The 20,422-nt window shown below is 41.8% G+C and overlaps 1 protein-coding gene across 5 annotated transcripts in view; it reads left to right on the top strand.

Annotated features, from left to right (window-relative positions):
- The first annotated feature begins 1,203 nt into the window (after positions 1-1,203).
- CARNMT1 (carnosine N-methyltransferase 1) overlaps positions 1,204-20,422 on the top strand; it is a 40,692-nt gene continuing 21,473 nt past the window's right edge. The window contains exons 1-4 of one of the 5 annotated variants that reach the window (XM_019555088.1): positions 1,204-1,603; positions 3,364-3,559; positions 4,598-4,761; positions 14,109-14,249. In XM_019555088.1, the coding sequence (XP_019410633.1) occupies positions 1,215-1,603; positions 3,364-3,559; positions 4,598-4,761; positions 14,109-14,249 (890 nt within the window). In that variant the 5' untranslated portion in view covers positions 1,204-1,214. Of the gene's footprint in view, positions 1,604-3,363; positions 3,560-4,594; positions 4,762-14,108; positions 14,250-20,422 lie in introns of all 5 variants that reach the window. The other 4 variants (XM_019555089.1, XM_019555087.1, XM_019555086.1 and 1 more) reach the window with 4 other exon arrangements.

Here is a 20,422-nt window from a genome sequence, read left to right as displayed (position 1 = left end):
AGAAGAAAGACTTATGTATTCTTATCCACCTTCATAATTGCATGATACTATTCATAATACACTCTAGCCCTCCATAAGGATTAAAATTCCATCTTTAACAAATAGAGAAATATTTGGTTTCATAAAACTTGCACTTTGGTACAGTAATTTGACTAACTTTGTCCAATCAAGGGCATGTTATAGGATGGTGCTGCTGTTTAAAATGTTGTGCATGGAAGTTGAACAGAAGGGTTTGAAGTGGCAATCTGGAGGATTTGCTGGGTAAATACTAATGTAGGTAACTGGCCTTGATGGGCCTGGAGGCTCTGTTAAGTCCTGTGCTCTTATGCCTTTGCTAGCAACAGACCAGCAGATTGTCACACAATCTAGTTATTTAGGGAGCTATTTTGCCTTAATACTGCCGAAGCCCTTTTAACGTTTTGAGAAGTGCATGCAGATCAGCTGATTTCTTGTAGTCAGCATAGTTTTTGAGTACAAAATCTATTTTAAAGAGACCTCCGTTTCATGAAATAAAAAACCCATCTCCCTAAAGAGATTAGCAGGATTTGAACCGTGATATTTAGATCCGTAATATAAATTTCCATGACTTGAACTATAGAAGCTCTGTCTTCTTTAGAGATAAGCTATGGGAGGAGGATTTGAGCCCCATGGCCCTAGTTTGTTTTAAAGTATTTGTAGAGTGAGCTGGATAAGGCTAGAAAAATGTGGATTTGGAGTTACTTTTTTAAATCTGAAAATTGGGATTTTTTTTTTTAATCAAAGAAAACCAGGATCCCTGTTTGTATTTGTCATCCTGGACCCCTAGTACCAAGGGACCCCTGCACTCTGAATAGCCTATTGCTTTATTTTTTATTTTCTTCTTTTTGGAAGGTGAAGCTGGTTCAAATTAAGAGCCCCTGCTTGCCCACCGAGTCAGGCTGGCAGGGCACAGCATCCCCAGGCACCCCTGGCTGAGCATCACTGCCCTGGCAGCCTGGCTATAGAGCGGTTCCTGCCCAACCCCTCTCCTGGGTCAGACCCAGGCTGCCGCTCTCCTCAGTGCCTACACCACCCGCCTCCAGCAGGCGCCGCTCCATTCCCGAAGCGCTCTCCCCAAGCGGGGACGCTCCGTCACGCACTGCCTACTCGCCTAGCTGGAAGAACCCGCCCCCGGCTGCCGGTGCGCCTGCGCCGAGCGTGGCGCACTGACGTCAGCCGCAGCCGCTTCGAATCACATGACAGGCGCGCCGCGTGAGCGAGGGGGGCGGGGCTCGCGCACGCCCGCCTGGCCGGAGCCGGAAGCGCAGGGGGGAGAGCGTTGCGGCGGCGGTTGGGGGATGTCGGCCGCGTGCGCCGTGTCCCGGAAGGCGCAGCCCCCGCTGCAGCCGCGGGGCGAGAAGGACCCTCCCGCCAAGGCCATGCGCAGGGCTCCCCGGCAGGGCCCCGGGGCCGAGGAGGAGGGGGCGGCGCCGCCCAGCGGCGGCAGCAATGGGGAGGCTCCGTTCTGCGGGGAGCAGCGGCGGCAGCAGGAGCCGCGCGCGCCGGGGGCCAAGCTGGAGGCGGAGGAGGAGCGGCTGGAACGGGAGCACTTCCGGAGGATCATCAACGCTTTCCGCTACTACGGGTACTCGCTGGGCCCACGCCGCGTCGCACCTTCCCCTCTGACAGCCCCCCGGGGTTCCGACAGCGCATGCGCCACTGATCCTCCTCGGGGCTCTGCTGCTTTCAGCCCTCCCTGCTGCTGGCCCACATGCTGGGTCCAGCGCGGGCAGCATTGGGGGCTCTAGTAGCTGACCTGGAGCCACTCCTGTTGCTGTTGCCTCTGGGTTGGTGCCAGAGCTGCCCAGATCCAACCCGAGGCTTTTATTTTTGTGTTGAAGATGGGGGGTTTTGTCTTGGATTGGAGTAAATCCAGGAGCTAAGGCAGTGTTTCCCAAACATTTTCCTTAGAGCGACCTCATATATGACCCCATTCCCTCACTCCTGACCCACAGCTCCCTCTGCCCACAGTTTGGGAACCGCTTTACGGCCTTTACAGAGGAATGCACAAGGGAAAAAACCCACTCCTGAAACTAAGTTCTTTCTTTGTGTAGAATGGAGAAATTTATTTCAGCCCTAAAGAACAGGCTTTGGAGGTGCAGCAAATTCATTTCTGTTTCTACGTCTCTGCCCTTTTTGTTGCAAATGCCAGACTTTCAGTTGCTCCAGGCTCATAAAGCTAATTTAAGATGTTGTCACCCTGCAGAGCAAGTGGGGTCTTTGTATGTTTTGGGGGGTTTTGTGTGTTTTAAACAGATCCACTGAAGTAATTGCCCAGACTTGCTATGCTGCAGTGGCTTTGTCTTGATAATGGAAGGCAAACATATTTGGGACCTTTAGGCTGGAATGGAGGTTTTGGTCTCTTCTCTGTTGCTTGCTGATAGTTTTAACTTTTTGAAGGCTGGAATAAAATATTGGGCCTTGATGTGGGTGCCTGTGACTTATATGGGAAACCAGACGATGTGATGCAGAGTGGTCTCAGCATCTTTGGCACTCCTTTCATCTCATTCAGTTGAAATATCACCAGTTGAAAAACTAGTTTCAATAAGATGGTACCTATGTCTAAACTGTAGGGAGGTGTTGGCTGGCATCAAAGGGTCTCTCTGGAACTGTCTGGCTGCACAAATACAAAATTAGGAAATAGGATCTTAACAGCCATGCTCTTGAGTGAAATTATTCTGCAAATCAGTAAAATGAAGTGCTGCAGACTAGAAGGCTCTGTAAAACATTCTTAAAGTGTCTTGCTTTGAAAATATAAGAACAAAAACATGTTATCTTACACATTTTATGGTGTAAGTATTTATTTGCACAAGGTTAATTCGAATTTAACGGCCAAGACCCACACTATAAAGATCTACCCTCATGCATTTTGAGTAGTGTTTGTGTCTTTGGATTTTTCATCCTGTGAAAAGTTAAGCATGTGCAAAAGTTTTGTGGGATTATGGTGGCATTAATGCAAGTGGTCTTCTGGTGATAGTAACCATTTTATTAAAAAGTTGTCTTGTATATCTTAGTTCATAATAATGTGCTCCTTATTTTTTCCATGCACAACTGTGCATAAAATCAAGAAAAGAGATTTAAAAACATAGTTCTCTCTGTAGACCAGCAGCTTGACTGGTTGTGCATAAACCTGGGGATTTTAGCTATGCATGTAGCAGTCTAAAATAACCAGGTAGTCTGTAAAAATGTTGTGGAATTGTTTCTGACCTTGAATGGAGTATGAGATTTAAAAAAAAAAAGACAAATTAAGGTACAGCATTTGATTGTCGTAGTGAAGGTATCTTTACATGTGTGTTTTCTGAATTTTTAGTTCATGCTGACAACTTTAACTTTCTTATTTTCTAGAACTAATATGCATGAGCGAGTGAACAGAACAGAGAGACAGTTTAGATCCCTCCCAGCCAACCAGCAGAATCTACTTCCTCAATTTCTTCTTCACTTGGACAAGATTCGGACATGCATTGATCATAATCAGGAGATACTACAGACTATTGTGAATGACTGCCCACATATGTTTGAAAATAGAGAGTATAAAGAAGATGTATGTTAAGATTTTATTTTTGTATTTCATATTTCAAGAGGAAAAATGTTTGTTTGGGTTTTTCTTTTTAACCTTTACTATTTTCACCTGGTGGTTTTAATTTTTCTTTTCCCTCAACCCATTTTTAAAATTTTTATTTTCCTATTTGCTTACATCCCTCCCACAACATTTGCATGTGTTGCAGGATTAATCAATACTAGCACTTTTTTTTTTTTTTTCAAATAAAGAAATCTTTTATTATTTTGTCTAGCAGTTTAGATAATCGCTCGAGAACTGTCTGCGAGTTTGCTATGGGAAGTGTCAGTAATTGTTTTTATAGCACACCAGTGTAATAGAACTTTGATGGAGTTCTGATTCCATTATAAGTTTTTGTTTTTTTAAGTAGATTTTTAATTGGCTGCATTGAACATAAACAATGCTTTCTGTACCATTTTCATTTATAAAATTCTAAATCTCAGAATTTTAGATGTTAACTATTTTGGGCATTGTTGTTCTGTAAAATTTAATGTAATTTCCCCACTATTTGATAAACATTTTTCAGTGTGGCATATTTTTTAATTTAAAAAAATGAAGTTTTGCACTTATGAAGATTAAGGGACTGGCAATGATGGAAACTGAAGTCCTCTTTTTTTGTATCCACAGGCTAGGTACAGTTCTGGGCAGCTCCAGTGTGAGCTTCTCCATGCTGCCTCATCAATGACCTGGAGGGAGATCCCTCTCAGAGGTTGTTCAGTCTCCATCCTAGCTAAGCCCTGGTCCTTTCCTGAGTAAGGACTACAATTGTGCTCAATTAAGCCATATAATTTGTTGGTTTTCTGATGTGGACCCTGGTCTATTGAGGGCTGAGCTGAGACCACCAAACTCATTTCATTTAGGACTCTAACCTGGACTTGAGCCCTGGTCCCAGAGGTGAGAAGGCGAGTGCTTTATCAACTAAACCACCCATATAGCCCTTATAGCATGTCTGTGTTAAAATTCAGAACTATGTTTGGGTTTTTTGGGGGTTTTATTGCTAACTTTTCTTTACACTTTAAGCAGGGAAATGGGAAGATTATGCCAGCTTCAACATTTGACATGGATAAATTAAAATCTACTTTGAAACAGTTTGTAAGAGACTGGAGTGAAGAGGGGAAACCTGAGAGAGATTCCTGTTACCAGCCAATCATTAGTGAAATTATAAAGAACTTTCCAAAAGAGAAATGGTAAATAGTGTTTTGAATCTTGAGATTTATTTTTATGAAGGGCTTACATTTATACACTTTAAGGGGGTTTATAGGGTTAAAAAAATGTTTGAAATGCAAGGTATAAAGTAAAGTTGCAAGTAGTTTTGAGTTACCTGTATAAGCAGAACATTTATGCTGTTGTAGAGACTAGTGGAGTAGGAAGTGTAGAAAAAGGAAGCTTGATGTAATGAAATAAATACATGGTCTTGGGATGATATTGAGCATCCAATATTTTTATCATGTGACACAACTTTTTCAAAGGACTATAGCTAATCCCATTGATTTAGCGGTAGCTAAGTAGAAGAAATCAAAAGTTTCAGGTTTATAGCTGCCAGGGATGCTGTGGCAAGATCCATGTCTGACTGACTGTACCTGAAAAGAAGATGTTACTAAGCAAGAAGGTGATCCTTGATTGGAGGGGAAGAGGAAGGAGGAGACTCCTATCATCCCCACTATCATTTTATTATATTTAGAATTCTGTCTTGCAGACATTCAGGTCCAGTCTTGGTTGCAGACATTGGTTAAATTGCATCTTTTAAAACTCTTTCTATTGAGTGTATCTGAGGGCAGGATTAACTCTGAGGTGCTAGTTTGATCTGATATTACTTTAATATTACTTGTTAACATGGTATTCATGCAAATCGGGACTTAGAGTCTCAGTATAGCAAGAAGCTACCACAGGCCTTCTGCATAGAACCAGTGTCTGGAGGCAGATCTACAGATACTGTCTGGTGTTTTGTTCAGGTGTTTTGTGCAGACTGTCAACCGTGGCGAACTGCGTGGTCGTGTCTTTTGGGGGGTTTTTTTGTTTGTTTTGTTTGTTTTGTTTTGTTGTTTATGGTCAAATGTTCATGTCAGGGAGTTTACCAGATTTTTTTTAGTTTTTACTTTTTTAAACTTATCTTAGGTGATGCTGTTGTAGCGCCATATCTTACCTAAGAGTTTTTATGGGAAGATTTCTAGTACACTAAAAAATATAACTTTAATACCTTTCCCTTGTTAGATGCAAGACATTCAAGAATGTCTTCAATTGTAGAAAAAACTATGGTAAGTTTAGTAAAAATATAAGTTAAAACTATATTTCTGTTTGTAAAATTCCCCACGTAAACTATGATGAAAATGAAAATTTGTCTCTGTAGGTTTTAATGGTTTATTACCTGGTTTTACATTTTTAGGTATGTTCATGTAGTTCAAACATAAAATGGTCAGTGGTGTTATCTTGTAACAGATTTGTTCAGTACCAGTCTTTGTTTTAAAGGTTATGATCAGTTTTGTGTTTTGACTTCATGAAAAAGTTTTAGTTCTGATTTGTAGATGGGCATGGTGATGTGTCAGTACCCAGACCACACAGTTTTGTGATCTTGAACTTGCAAAGGCAAATCTGGTTAGCAGCAGACAAGTTGAATGAAAACAGTTGCAAATACGCTAGTTTTTTAAACGTGTGCTGCAAGTACTAGGAAAAAGCATGTTTCATCATTTTATTTATTTATTTTGCCCTCAAATGAGAGCTTTTATTTAGAAATCCATTTATTTTCATTTATCTCTAAATCTAAGTATTTACATTTGCAAAAAGTGAAACCAAAATTTTTTAAACATGTTTATTATGTGCTTAGTAAGTACTTCAACTGATAGTGTATTCATTAGCAACTAAGAGGTTGAAACTTTGCAAAATTTAAATTCTGCTTTACATGAAGCCATAAGCAGTGTTTTTATAATATCAAGTACTTGTGATAGTGAGGGAAATAAGTGTCATTTCACTTATGTAGTATAAGAACAAATTGGGCTTCTCTTGCGGTTTCCATCTGTGTTTAGTTAGGAGATCTGTTTTTTTTCTTTTTAGGTATTTGCTTTTCTATAAAGATGTAGACATGTTTGGTAGCTAGTTTATATTAGGATTTCCTGCATACGGGCACTATTGAAGAGCACTGCTTCAGTTGTACGTAGTACAGAAGTAGTAGTGCTCCTTACAACCATTTTTACGGTTATTTACATAATTCATTACAAAGTACTCAATACTTGAACTGTAAAGCTCTACCTCTCCTCCTCTTACGCTGTTGTATTTGAAGTGCTTGGCTAAAGGACCCACAACTTGAGTACGAGTAATGTGACGTAGTGTTTTCAGTGGCAGGCCCTTTGTTCCTCCAGTGTTTGACAGAATTTGATCATGTGGTTTACAGCAAAGTTGTTTAAGTAAGTTCGTTCTTTTTTTAAAGAGAGAGCAGAGAAAAGCAGGAATGCTTTCCTTTGTTGCTATTTTTCCACGTTGCAAATTGTTCTCAATGACTTATTTCTTTTTAAATATATAACTTTGTGTATACTTTTAAAATATAAATTACTTTTCCACCTGACAACGTCTTATCCAACTGTTTTGACAAATACTTAACAAATACATTTACTAAACGTGTGTTTCTTATTATTGTTGTTATCTTGTTTAGAGGCATACAGACTTTTCAGATAGTAGCCTGCATTGAAGTGTTTCTGGAAAAATGTCATTCAAGATAACTTTTCAGCTAGATGCAGTGAGTAAGATTTTTTTTTTAGACTTATCTAATGTCCTTAGGAGCATTCCATTCAGTTGATAGTTTCCTTTTCCAAGCATCCTTGACTCTGGCTTTTCTGAAGGTAGCAGTACTGTGTGAAAGCTTCATGATGTTAATATTGCATATCTAAAGTTGTGTACATCAAAGCCCTGGACCTGTGGTCAGTAGGCTCAAGCCAGAGCTTTAGACTTGCCTGTAAGAAGCAATATTCTCAATCTTTTTAAAGGAACTTTTGTTGACTTGCTACCGTCTAGTACATTTGACACTCCTGTTCCTGTAGCTGTAGGACTACTGGGGGTATTCTGAAATGCTGAGTGTGAATCTGTGGTTTCTGTCCCTTTGACTGATTGTCTCAAATAATCTTAACCATGGATTTAGTTAGATCACCAAGTCATGACTTGGGTGTACTCTGACTGACTTTATGTAAAAAATTTCAAGTGCTTAATGTTTTTAAATTATAAATGAGTGTTTTTTATTTGTTTTGTGTTTTATTATTTTTAAATGCTTGTCTTGTTAATTCTAAGGTTCAACTTAATATTTAAAGCTTCTTTAGAGCTCCTGAAATACTTATTTCTGTCTCAGTCTGTTGTGCATTATGTCAGTCCTTTGTATCCAAGTTGGTTTATTTGCTGGAGACAAGAGGTCTTATATCTTCAGAGTGTTTTATTACTTCAGAATAATAGATATGATAGTTCAGTATTCACTTTCTTTTTTTCTCATTTGTGTACTTTGGAGTTTCTTTTCAATGACCTCTTCTAAGCTGGTAGAAAAGGGAACTTGGCCGGCATGGAAGGGCACTGCCAACCTGGGTCATCTTTTAGGGTGTTGGTAGGGAGCAGAGGTTTCAAGACTTAAGGGAATGATCATTTTCCCGACCAGCATGAAGTCCTGAAAGATTTCTGGTAGTTGTATATAGGTTTCATAGACTCATATGGAACAAGAGATGTTTTTTCTCCAGCCAGGATTGATTGTAGGAAGTCAGGAAATGGGGAACTTTGAGATGAAGCCTTCAGGAATAGCCAGATGTTCTAGTGAAGGACTGCTTTAAGTATATGTAAGGATGAAGTTCTATTGTAGAAATATATACTTTCACCTACAAATAGCCTGCGCTTAAGGGGTTGCGTCAGGATTTGTAATGCATACTGATTGGCCTCTGTGTGTTGTGTTGGAGGGGATAAAGGGAATAAGTAACAAGAAATGTAAGACAGTTAATGAAAGCTTCCAAAATGTGAATAGCCTTTGTTGTACATGCAGCTTATGCCAACTAGGCTCTCTGCATGGGTTCTATTTGTGCTCGTATTGTGAGTAAAAGTATATGACTTTTATTCTTAAAAAAATTCTTTAAAAAGCACAAGGTTTCAAAATATCACACAGTTGTATAGCCAGTGTGAAAGGCGATTTGACATCATGCAGTGTCATATTTTTTCTCTCTGAAGAAAATCCAAACCACGTTGGCTGCTTAGTTCTCTGTCCAGAGTACCTCCATGCCCTGAGTTATAGTTGTTTGTTTTCTACTGTGTATAATATGCTAGTTTTCATTGTTATTATGATCCCTTGCCTAATTACTTTATAAGAAGGCTAACATGATTAAATCCTCTAATCCTGTAGTGCTGGATGCATTCACTTCAGGTTCCCAAATAGTCCAGAATCCAAGAGATGAAAAGGTGGTATAAAGTCAGTTTTTCACCAGACTCCTGTGGTGTTGTCGTTCATGTGTTTCTCTGAGTCTCACCACAGAATCTTTCTATAAAATAGGCAAAACGGCTTGATAGTAACATGCATAAAATCTGTCGTATCTGCATTTTTGTCACGTATTCCAAACCACAGGGCCCTGAAGTCAGCCCCACTGAGCAAGCCCTCTGAACTCTTTACTGTTGATCATGATCTGTCTTAAAGCTGCCTGTAGTAACAGAAGGAATAATATAACAAATTTTATATCTCTGTGAAGTTGAGGCTCTGAGGAAGTGTTATTAGAACTTGAAATACAGTGTAGGTTAAGAACTTGGACAAACTTTATTAGGCACTTTGCTTTATCCAGTGTGTTTGTTGATAGTCATTAGCTAATTTACTTGTTCTCAATGCAGTTATCTCTTTCTCACTGTCTTTATAAGTGTTTATTTTCTGACCATCATCAATATCCAATTACTTATAATCAGAGGACCTGAAGAAATGTTTAACTGTTAAAAGTGGATAGTAGTATTCCAGTCATGAAGCAGAGCTGGGTCATGTAAGATGTTTCTTCACTACCTCTACTATAGCAGTTTCTTGGATTGAGTATCTTGACTCAAGGAAGAAGCAGTAGTTTGGACTTTGGGATTTTTAATCCATTCCCTAGTATAGCAGTTGATTGTATTATTACTAGATTATTAGGCAAGCCAGAAACATGTTTAATAATTTCTATCTCTTTCCCACCCTTCTCCCTCCCCCAATAATTTCCTATGGAGCAGGAGTGGGTGTCTGGCCAACAGTTTGCCATGCATCGACTGATCTGCAGTAAGACCTCCATCCCTCATACTAGTCACATGTTGGTTTTTTTTAAAGTCTTATATATATGCAGAGATTTTGTGGCTAGAGACATATGAAAGGCAAAATGAGTTTTCATACAGTTTTCCTTCTACCGAGAAATCATCTTAAATTTTTGCTTGTTCGGTTTATCCAAGAAAAATAAGGCATTACCTCCTGTTTTTATTGGAAGACTCTGTGATTTAGATTGAGACATTTCCCAGATTTTAATAGAAGAAGGTATTAAATTTATATAAATATGTGGATTAAATATTTTCTTTAAGTGGTTCCACTCTGATTTCACTCTTAAATGCACATGAAAAATTATATTGTTCTGAATAGCGGCTGTTCACTGGAGCAACACCTGTCCCCTGTGCACTCTGTTTTCCATAATAGCACAGTGCGAAGTACAGATGTAAACTGATACTACAGTGAGATTTTGTACCACTGAGTGCAAACTCATCTTACTGTCCACACTCGGTCAGATATTGGGTAAGAGGAACAAAGAGCACAGGACCAATCCTGTTTCAAGAAATAGAGATGGAGAACCTCTCCAAAACAGTCTTTGAAGTGAGACCTCTATTTAAAGATTCAGCACCAAAGTTTGGAAGTAGCAGTAAGTGCCAGCCCAAAATGAGGAGTTTTGCCAAGCACAATCCAGCTTAGTACTGAGCATTTTGCCCATGTCAGGGACCATATAGAATAGAATGGAAACTTGTATTCAGCCTGCAGATGTGGAGCTTTGGTATTTGGTAGCTGGGGGACTTCAACTGTAGAAGCTCTTACCGTTCCACTGTGGAGAGGACCCGTGACAGTAGCAATTGGGTTTTAGTGCCCTCCCATCTCTGACCTGGATTAGCTCATTCTGGCCCATAACTAGAAAAGGTTTCCTACTCTTGATATAGAAAGCCTCAGTCAAAACCGTTGCCTGAGTCTGACAGCTGAAAAATGCTTGGCCTGGTATTGGGTTTGTCTTTTATTTTGAGCAACTCTGGGAAGTCATTGCCAAGCTTCTCTCAATACCTCAGCCTTATAACAGAGAGCTAGTTTGATTTCTTATTGTATCTCAAAGAACTCCAGATTAATTTGATCAGACATCTATATGATCTATGGCAGGGGTTCTCAATCCCTGCCCTGCAGCCTGGACCTGGGTCACAGCGAGTCGGCCACCGGACCGGAAGTGGTCACAAACTGACAAACTGCAGTCCCCCAGAGCTGGGCCTGGGAGGTGGGGGTATCCTTACCTGTCCTCCAGCTGGAAATTCTGACTGCAGTCAGCTGTGACTGCTAGGCCGCACTTTGCTGGGCTGTGGCATAAAAAGTTTGGGAACCCCTGGTCTATGACGTAGGTCTGTCTTTTTAAAAAATACTGAGACTCCTCTAAGATCCGGATCATAAACAGTGTTTTTCCTTTAAGAGCAGTGAACACTTCAGTAATGTTTTGCTTGCCATACTAAATTTTCTGGGGTTCTACATTCTGTTCTTTAAAAGGCAACTTCCCAAATAGCTACAGCAGCACAGGCAGAGACAGCCACATTTTTACATGCAGAATTGATCCGTGGAGCTCCTGGGAGGAAAGGCTGTTTCCATCAAATTTGGCACCTTCTACCAAACTTCTGATCATCCACAATTTGGAGCTTTAGGTAAACCCTACTAGGTCATCTGTCTAGCTTTGATCCAAACTCAACCATGCAAATGCTTGCCGTAAGCTACTAGGACATGTTGTGTTGTGTTTGTTAGCATGCCAGAGTCCTCTGCGGTCCTTACAGAGGTGATTGAAATATGTTTATCTATCAAGTGGGCATAGCATTTCAGACTGGTAGACTGATATAACACAAGTCTGAAAAGGCATACCCTTTCATTACTGCTGCAGAAGATGATTATTGCTAGAGCTGCCTCTATTCATGTTTGGGAACTCAGGAACTTGGCTATTGGGTTCATTTGAAAGGCTTTTCTATCCATAAAAGCCTGTCAAAATCCTGTGTTTGTGGATTTCCTCTGTTTGGGGAACAGAGAATTACATCAACTGACAAGTGGGCATCAGATCTTCAACCCTTTGGCAGGAATTGGTACCCTTGAGAAAATGATATAGTATGTAATAGCAGCTCGCTTTATAACACCACAGAAACAGAAACTCTGGGTAAATCCTGGTAGTTGTCTGACTTCCATGTTAGTTAATATGTTCCTGAAACCCTGTCCCTTCTCAAGTCAACAGAATCCTCATATGTTGGATGCTGAAGACTGAGTGAGCCAGTCTTTAATGTACTGATTGTAGTGTTTGCTGAGACAGTTAAAGGGTAAATGGTACTGGAGTCTTAAATGAATTTTGGATTGTGTTAAGTCTGATTATACTCTAGCAAAGGAATGTATCTATTCGCACATGTGCCCAAGACAAGTGATCTTTCTGGCCTCTCCAGCAATGTCCTCCTGTATGCAGAGTGGCACATAGAGTTCACCTTTTGTTGTTTTCTGCTGAGAATTTTCAAGTTGGATGTTCACTAGGGCTGTGCAAAGCTTCGGTAGCCAATTTGATTTGAAGGAGATTCGGCCTGATTCAGTGGCTGAATCTTTGACTTCAAAACGAATTGGAAGACCAATTTAAAAGTTTAAATCGAATTTGCAGCCTCTGAATTGATTTGGAAAAGATTCAACACTGCTTTGGAGATTTGGCCATAAACTGAACAGGCAGCAGTCCACACCACACTGGACATAGCTGCCTCCAGCTGGTAAGTCTGTTGTGGTGGGCAGAGGGGGGAGGTAAGGGGTGTGGGGGAGGGAGGGATTGGGGCTGAGACAGGCTGCCCCGCTGGAGCGAAGGGGCATGGGACTCGTGGGGTGGGGGGAGCTGCAGGATGCAGGCACGGCAGAGCTGGGAGTGGTTGCTATGTCCTGCTGCTGCTTGCCCAGCCAAGGGGGTCAGGGCAATGCAGGCACGGCTTACTCTGGAAGGGGGCAAGTGGCAGCACTGCCATGCCTGCATCCTGCACCCCCCCACCCCAGCTGGGCAGCTTGTCCCAGCCCCAATCTCTCTCTCCCCCATACCCCTGCTTGCCTCCCCACTCCATCCACCACAGTAGACTTACCAGCTGGAGGCAGCTGTGTCCAGCGTGGTAAGGACTGCTGCCTGTTTAGTCTATGGCCAAATCTCCGAAGTGGCGCTGAATCTTTGGATCTGATTCAGCTGAATCGAATCAGAACGGTGATTTGAATCTCCTAATCAAATCACTGTCCCTTTGAATCGGCCAAATCTGAATCCAAAGCAAATGCTTGCCACTTTGCACAGGCCTAATGTTTACAGTTGTGCAATCAGCTGTCCAAGTAGCTGAGCAGAAGCTAACTTAAGGCACCAGGGCTGCTTGCAGATGTTACAAAAAAAACAAAAACAAAAAACCAGCACTTTACATTAAACTCAGCACACTCCCCCACTGAGCCCAGCACATATCTAGAAGAGGCATCACATTACTTGGACCTGGCTCACCCAACTTCTGTATAGATAAAAGCACCCAAAAAGCCACACTAAAGAGTAGAAATTAAGATTTCTGCAGCCTACATACACTCTACAATGGCAAACGAGGCCAGGCAGAGGTCAAACATAACCCCATTGGACCCTGTTGTTCAAAAGAATCCGATCTTGTTTGCGTGGGATATATGCCCTCAAGTGGAATCTGGAGCTATGCGTTTTCAAGAACTACAACTACTATAGAGTTAGAAACTAGTCTAAAAAAGAAAGCAGGCTTTGTAATAAGCTAAATGTGTCTTCTGTCATTTTCTAGTTCTACTTGTTTTGTGTTTCTAACTTCAAAAATCTACTAGTTCTGCAGTTGTCCTCCCCCCCACTTCCTTATTTAGGGGACTGACTGGGTACTTAAATTCCTTACATTTGAAAACTTGACAGGTTACCTGCATACATCTTAGAGAAGCAAAAAAGGGCCAAAAATATCTTTCCCCTCCCCTTTCTTTGTCATCTTTAAGAATAAATAGAGTCTATTTTAACTGAAATGGTTTAAACTTTTAAACTGTTGAAAAAATAGTTGTTTGGGTTTTTTTACTTTGTATTAAACTGTGGATATTTCACGTGTTTGTTCAGCATGAACGTCTGGGTAGTGGACTGTTTTGAATTAAGGTCTGTTCACAGCTGGTCTGCTTAGCTTAAAAATATTATAGGAAATAAATTATACACTGTAGTGTATTTTGATTTCATATATGAAAATGTATGTCCAGATCTCTACATTCTGTTAATAGATATCAGATATAAACTTAACTATTATTTTTGTTTTGTTGCAGGGATTTCTCCAAAGTTAATATCCTGGTACCTGGTGCTGGGCTAGGTAGATTGGCCTGGGAAATAGCTATGCTCGGTTATGCTTGCCAAGGAAATGAATGGAGTCTCTTTATGCTCTTTTCTTCTAACTTTGTACTCAACAGGTACTTAGCTTATATTTTACTTGCTGGTTGCAACGTATAGGTTCTAAGGAAGCAAAGTTAGTAACAAACAAATACGTAAGGCATTGGTATACATTCTAAAATTCTAATCTAGGTCATCAGATACAAATGTGTGTTGCTTCCCTAATAAATTCCAAAGGAGAGGAAAATAGGAAATTAAAACAAGTAATGGGGCATCATTTTTTTTTCTGCCCCCCAAGCAATAGCGTTAGCCATTTGCTATCCCTGTTAGTTTCAGTGAGGTAGGCATCCTGTAAAATTTACAGTCAATTTAGGGAAGACTTGGTTTTTGCAAGTTAAGCAGCAATGAACCATACTCTAAATTATACCAGTCACATAAGCCATACTACAGAACCATGGAATCTTAGAAAATTAGGGTAGAAAAGGACCTCATACGGTCATCTAGTCCAAACCCCTGCTCAGAGCAGGACAATCCCCAACTAGATCATTCTAGCCAGGGCTTTGTCGAGCCAGGCCTTAAAAACCTCCAAGGATAGAGATTCCATCACCTCTCTAGGTAACCCATTCCAGTGTTTCACTGCAGTGCTTTGAGTTTCTTTATTTTCCTGAAGGCGTGCACAAGTAGATGCAATTAACAGTTAGATTATGACATTACTCTTTATATCTTTAAATGGCTTTTTATTATGCTACTTTGTATAATGGTGATGTTGGGATATTCAGGTTAATGTTTGAAACGTGCTTCATGATTTTATTGCCCTCTTTTATAATGAGCTCGGAGATTGTATATTTTGCATGTCTGTGGTAAGCAATGGGGCCTTTTATATGAAAAAAAAATGGGTTGGGGAGGAAAAACCATACCTAAAGTTTTAGGTAACAGTCATGGAGATTGTAGTAGCAAGAACAGTTTTGTGGTTAAGGCACAAAAAGGGCATCATTAGGTTTGCACTCTGGATTTCCTGTCTGATACTGAGCTGGTTACTTAATGGACTTACTCTTCTTGCTCACAGAGAGATTGAAAAAAGATATCATATTTACTTGAATATAAGATCATGTTTTTCCCCCCTAGTGGGCACAAGAGAGAAAAGCCCTTTGTCTTATTATTGCATACAAGGAGATCTCACTAAATACGTTGTCTGTTACTGTACTTGGTAATGGAAAGCAAGTATGAAGTTGATGAAATGCAGCCAACACTGAGCATGACTATAAAACACAATAGGTTAATGCAGCCCATCTGGATAAGACGTGTGGTTGTGCCCATTGTGCTCAATCCCCTTCTCTGCTGACTTTCAAGTCATGGTGAGCCACTAGATTGCATACATTTTAACTTCCTCTTCACTCTCACAACTGAACTGCACCTTTCTTTCCCATTTCTAATGACTCCCGTTTCTTGACAAGCCTTTAAATGCCTGGCAAGCATCACGAAATGACGACCCAAAAAGTTCACCCAGAACCCCTCTGTTGCCCCCCCCCTCAGCCTTGCCCTCTGAAGTGAAGCTGGACCCTGTACCTTATGTGCATGTGAATTTTTGGATGATTCCAGGACTTGTGACAATAACAGCCAGTTCCAATCATGAGTGGGCACTAATTAGCACAGGGATCCTTTGTCAGGGCTATCTAGAATATAAACACATACTAGGGGTGCACTGATAGAGATTTTTAGGTACCGGTAGCCAATACCAATAGCCAGGTTTTTTGTTTTTTGTTTTTTTTTAGGAGTCATTGGTAGATACCGACCCAAATTCCGATACCAGTCAGGCAGCTTGGAGAGCTGTGTGCAGCTAGTAAGTCTGGTGTGGTGGGGGGGCGGAAAGCACTGCCCAGCTGCGGTGGGGAGGGCAAAGTACAGAGCCACGACTCATCCAGAGGGTGTGGGGAAGGACTGGAGGTGCGGCTTCTGTTGCTGCACACAGCTTGTCCGGGAGCCGCTGGTCTGGCACTTGCCTGTTTGTCCGGCAGCTCTTGCCACTGCTCCCACTGCTTGCCCAGGAGGGCATGGAGGGGAGTGGGTGTGACCCCGGATCTAGGCAGGGCAGAGGCTGAGGCTGCACAGAGCTCTTACCAGCCCACGGTGCCCTTCTGGATGAGTGGCTTCGACTGGCAGGAGCCACCTCCCCATGCCCCCTGGACGAGCTGCAGCTCTGTCCTGCATCCACTGCACCCTGGCTGAGCAGTACTTGCCCCAGCCCCACTCCTCCCTCACTGTGGGGGTCTTGGTTTGCCCCCCCCCCCTTCCATTCCCCCTCCCCTTCCCCAAAACCGGACTTACCAGCTTGGACGTAGCTCTCCCAAGTTGCCAGCTGTGCTCCTCCCTACCTATGTGCTGTGCTGCAGTTGTGCGCATGCATAGGCATTTATCAGCCAAATTATTGGCCACATCAGGCCAATTTCTGATACGATCAATGTTCTTTATATTGGTGCCGATCCAATATCGGACCAGTGTATCAGTGCACCTCTAACACATATTGAACAGTGCTGAGCTTTGGGATCACCAAGGTGTGAAATGCTGTTGACTGGTAGTGTCCAACCAAATGAACTATATGGTAAATCATAGTTTCATAGTTTCTAGGGTCGGAAGGGACCTGAGCAGATCATCGAGTCTGACCCCCTGCCATGGCAGGAAAGAGTACTGGTGTCAAACAGCCCCAGCAAGGTGTACATCTAGCCTCCTCTTAAAGACCCCCAGGGTATGAGCCAGCACCACTTTGCTTAGAAGTTGGTGCCAGATCCTAGCCGCCCTGACAGTGAAGTAGTGCCTCTTGATGTCTAGTCTAAATCTACCCTCTGCCAGCTTGTGACCGTTATTTCAAGTCACTCCTGGTAGTGCTTGGGGGAACAGGGACTTCCCCAATGCCTGGTGGTCCCCTCTGACTAGTTTGTAACAGGCCACTAGATCCCTCCTCAGCCTTCTCTTGTGAAGGCTGAACAGGTTCAGGTCTTGTAGCCTCGCCTTGTAGGGCCTGCCCTGCTGCCCCTGATCATGCGAGTGGCCCTCCTCTGGACCCTCTCCATGTTGTTCATATCCCCCCTTGAAGTGCGACGCCTAGAACTGGACGCAATACTCCAGCTGCGGCCTGACCAGTGCCGCATAGAGGGGGAGTATCACCTCCTTGGACCTGCTTGAGATGCATCTGTGGATGCATGACAAGGTACGGTTGGCTTTCCTGACTGCCTCCCCACACTGCCGGCCCATGTTCATCTTGGCATCAATGATGACTCCAAGATCCTTTTCTGCCTCTGTACTGATGAGAGGGGAGTTCCCCAGCCTGTAGGTATGTTGCCAGTTGTTCCTCCCCAGGTGCATCACCTTGCACTTGTCGGTGTTGAATCCCATCCTATTCTCATCCACCCACCCCTATAACCTGTCTAGGTCCGATTGCAGCCTATTCCTCCCTTCTAGCGTTCCCGCATCCCCCCACATCTTAGTGTCATCAGCAAATTTGAACGGTGGTATTTACCCCCTCGTCTAAGTCACGGATGAATCATGATCCTTTTGGCTTTAAATTAATGTTATGCATAGTTTGTACATACATAGAAGTAGGTATGAAAGTGCTGCCCAGAAATATGTTTATGGAGTACCTGTACTAAAATTTGCAGTCGTTTAAAATAAAAAAGGTAACATGCATTAATTCTGGATGAACTTAAGTGCATGGGTACTATATGCAAATTGCTACAGGAATGTTTAATTTCAAGGTTCTTTTCAGATTTGCTCCTCGCTTAGAGCAGGGCCTGACAGTAAGGAGAGGGGGAAGTGGAAAGCCAAGGGGCTACCTGATGCCCCAGACTTACTTTCTCTGCTGTAGCAATAGGAGGGGTTGAATTCAAGGTAAACCTACATTAATTAAATTCTATACAAGGAAAGATATAGAAAATGTATAAATATTATACATATAATCTATTTTGGAGGGGTCATCATATTATCAGGGTCATCTTCTATTTGAGTAAATACAGTAATATGTAAAGTACTTTAATATTATAATGATAGGCACCAAAAATTTTACATAAAAATAATTTTAATTAAATTTAAATAACATTAAAACTACATTAGGGATTATATTTACAATTAATTATATATTTTGTTTGGGAATACTTGATGAAAAAGACTAATTTTTCTTGACCAGGTTGCTATAAAAATATCACTGTACTTCTAGGCAAGTCTCACCCAGCAACTAATTGAATTTTCTATTTATTCAGTTTCACAGCTGCAGAATCTATTTGAAGTCTTAAATTCAAAGTGAGGCTATACTGAGTAAAGTGATCTTACAAAATTATACAATTAGAGTGATTTAAAAGGATGTGTTGCCCTTCTGTATCTGTTTTCTATGAATGACAAGTGTTAGATACTTTGCTTAATGCACTATTGGAATGCTCTTGTACACTTAAGCAATGAAATATAAGAACAGCACAGTGTAGGGTCTCCATAGATCAGCATACTTCCATAAAAAATCCTTCAAGTTAAGCCAAAGCAGTATTACCACTGAGAGAACTGAATTTTTACTTTTTCCACATGTTAAACAGCTTTCTACTCTGTATCTAGCCAACATCTTCAGTAATACATGTTTTGAAATCATATGCGAGTAAGAGTACTCCCTGTTCTTCAGTCAGTCGCTGACTCGTGTTCTCAGTTTTACTTCTAGAGATTACTGTAGTGAGATGACTGTAGAATTTTAAAGTCAGCTCCAGGAAAATTAAGAAAGTAACTTACTTTGTGAGCCTAACCAAACTTTTCTATTCGCATTATACAGTAAAAGTTCTGTTAACCAGCATCTTACAAGCCGGCATGCTCAATTAGCCGGCATGCCGACGTGTAAGATAAAGTGAAACTGGAAGTGCCCTCCGTGGCCCAGGGCAAAGCAGCCTGTGCTGCTGAGCCCCCACAGCCTGGAGGCATAACTGGCTGTGTGGGCCCCACCTCCCTGTCCTGCTGGGCCTGCAGGAGGGGCAGCGATGTGGCGGGAGGGGTGGCAGGATGCCCCAGATGCAGCAGGAGAAGTGGTGGCCCAAGCCATTCAATTAACCAGCATATTTAATCCAGCATCCCCCATTCCCGAGAGATGCCGAATAACAGAGCTTTTACTGTATATTTCCCTTTGCCTTTATCTTTTTATATTGTTTGTAAGGTAATTTGCATATGCTAACTTTAAAAAACATTTGATACTAACTGTTTCTTAAAGAATGCTGACATCCTAATGTATGTGGTAGCAGTATTTTGCTATGGCACCAGAGTTTGAGCCACACTTCAGACTTGGCCAGAGGGTTTTTCCCGGTCTGTCAGTCTTTAAATGAAAACTTAGTTGTGCTATGTGGAATTGTAGACAGCCAGACATGAATGTGAGGCACATTTGTTCTCTTGTATATTATCATCTATGAAAGCTGGTATACCTTAGCTTAGTTTGGTGGTTCTCAACTATGATGTTGCAGGACTCTGGGGAGCCTTGAGGTCCTTTCAACAGTGCCGTGGGGTGTCATACAGTTAGTACTGTTAGGTATGCAAACATGATTCAGAAGATAAATGTAGAGATTTCAAATAGGAAGAAGCTACAGTGTTAAATTCTGGCCTATTGTGGTCCTTCTAAGTCTTTTGTAAGAGAAGAATTTCTCTTCTCTTCTGTAGTCAAAGAACAAGAGAAAACTAGAAGCTGGTATTCTCCGAGTGGTGCCTCATTTATTGAGGAATGCCTCAAGTCTAAAAAGGTTGTGGACCACTAGTGGGGTCACCGATGAACACTCCTTTTACTGGGCATTGCATGAACCAAGAGTAAAAAGAGTAAAAAAAGAAGAAACACACAGCCACATAAAAGCTTGAAAATCCAAATATAAAGCAAATGATCGCAGGTGGATACAGCTAACTGGGGAGTATTAGAAGACAGTGATGCCATATTAGTGTGATAAGCGGTAGGGCTGTGAGAAACGGCTGTGTTCAATTCGGTTTTGGATTCAGCTGTTTTACAGGACAGAGATTCATTTCAGATGTTTCGGATCACTGTCCTCTTTCATTTTGGCCAAATCTGTTTTGGAGATTTGGCTCTGCCGAATCTCCTCCAAATCTGTTTCAAACAGTCTGCAAGCTTCTTACAGTCCTACTGCCCAGATAGGTGGGGCCGGGGTTTGCAGGGCCCCTGCGGGCAGCAGATGGGGCTGTCAGTGACTTGTCCAGGGAAGGGGGAGGGCAGCTGTCCTCCGTGCAGGTGAGAAGA

Source organism: Crocodylus porosus, unplaced genomic scaffold, assembly GCF_001723895.1.
Source record: "Crocodylus porosus isolate Cpor-Errol unplaced genomic scaffold, CroPor_comp1, whole genome shotgun sequence".
In the NCBI taxonomy this organism is placed as follows: Eukaryota; Metazoa; Chordata; order Crocodylia; family Crocodylidae; genus Crocodylus; species Crocodylus porosus.
This window is presented reverse-complemented; position numbering and strand designations above follow the sequence as displayed.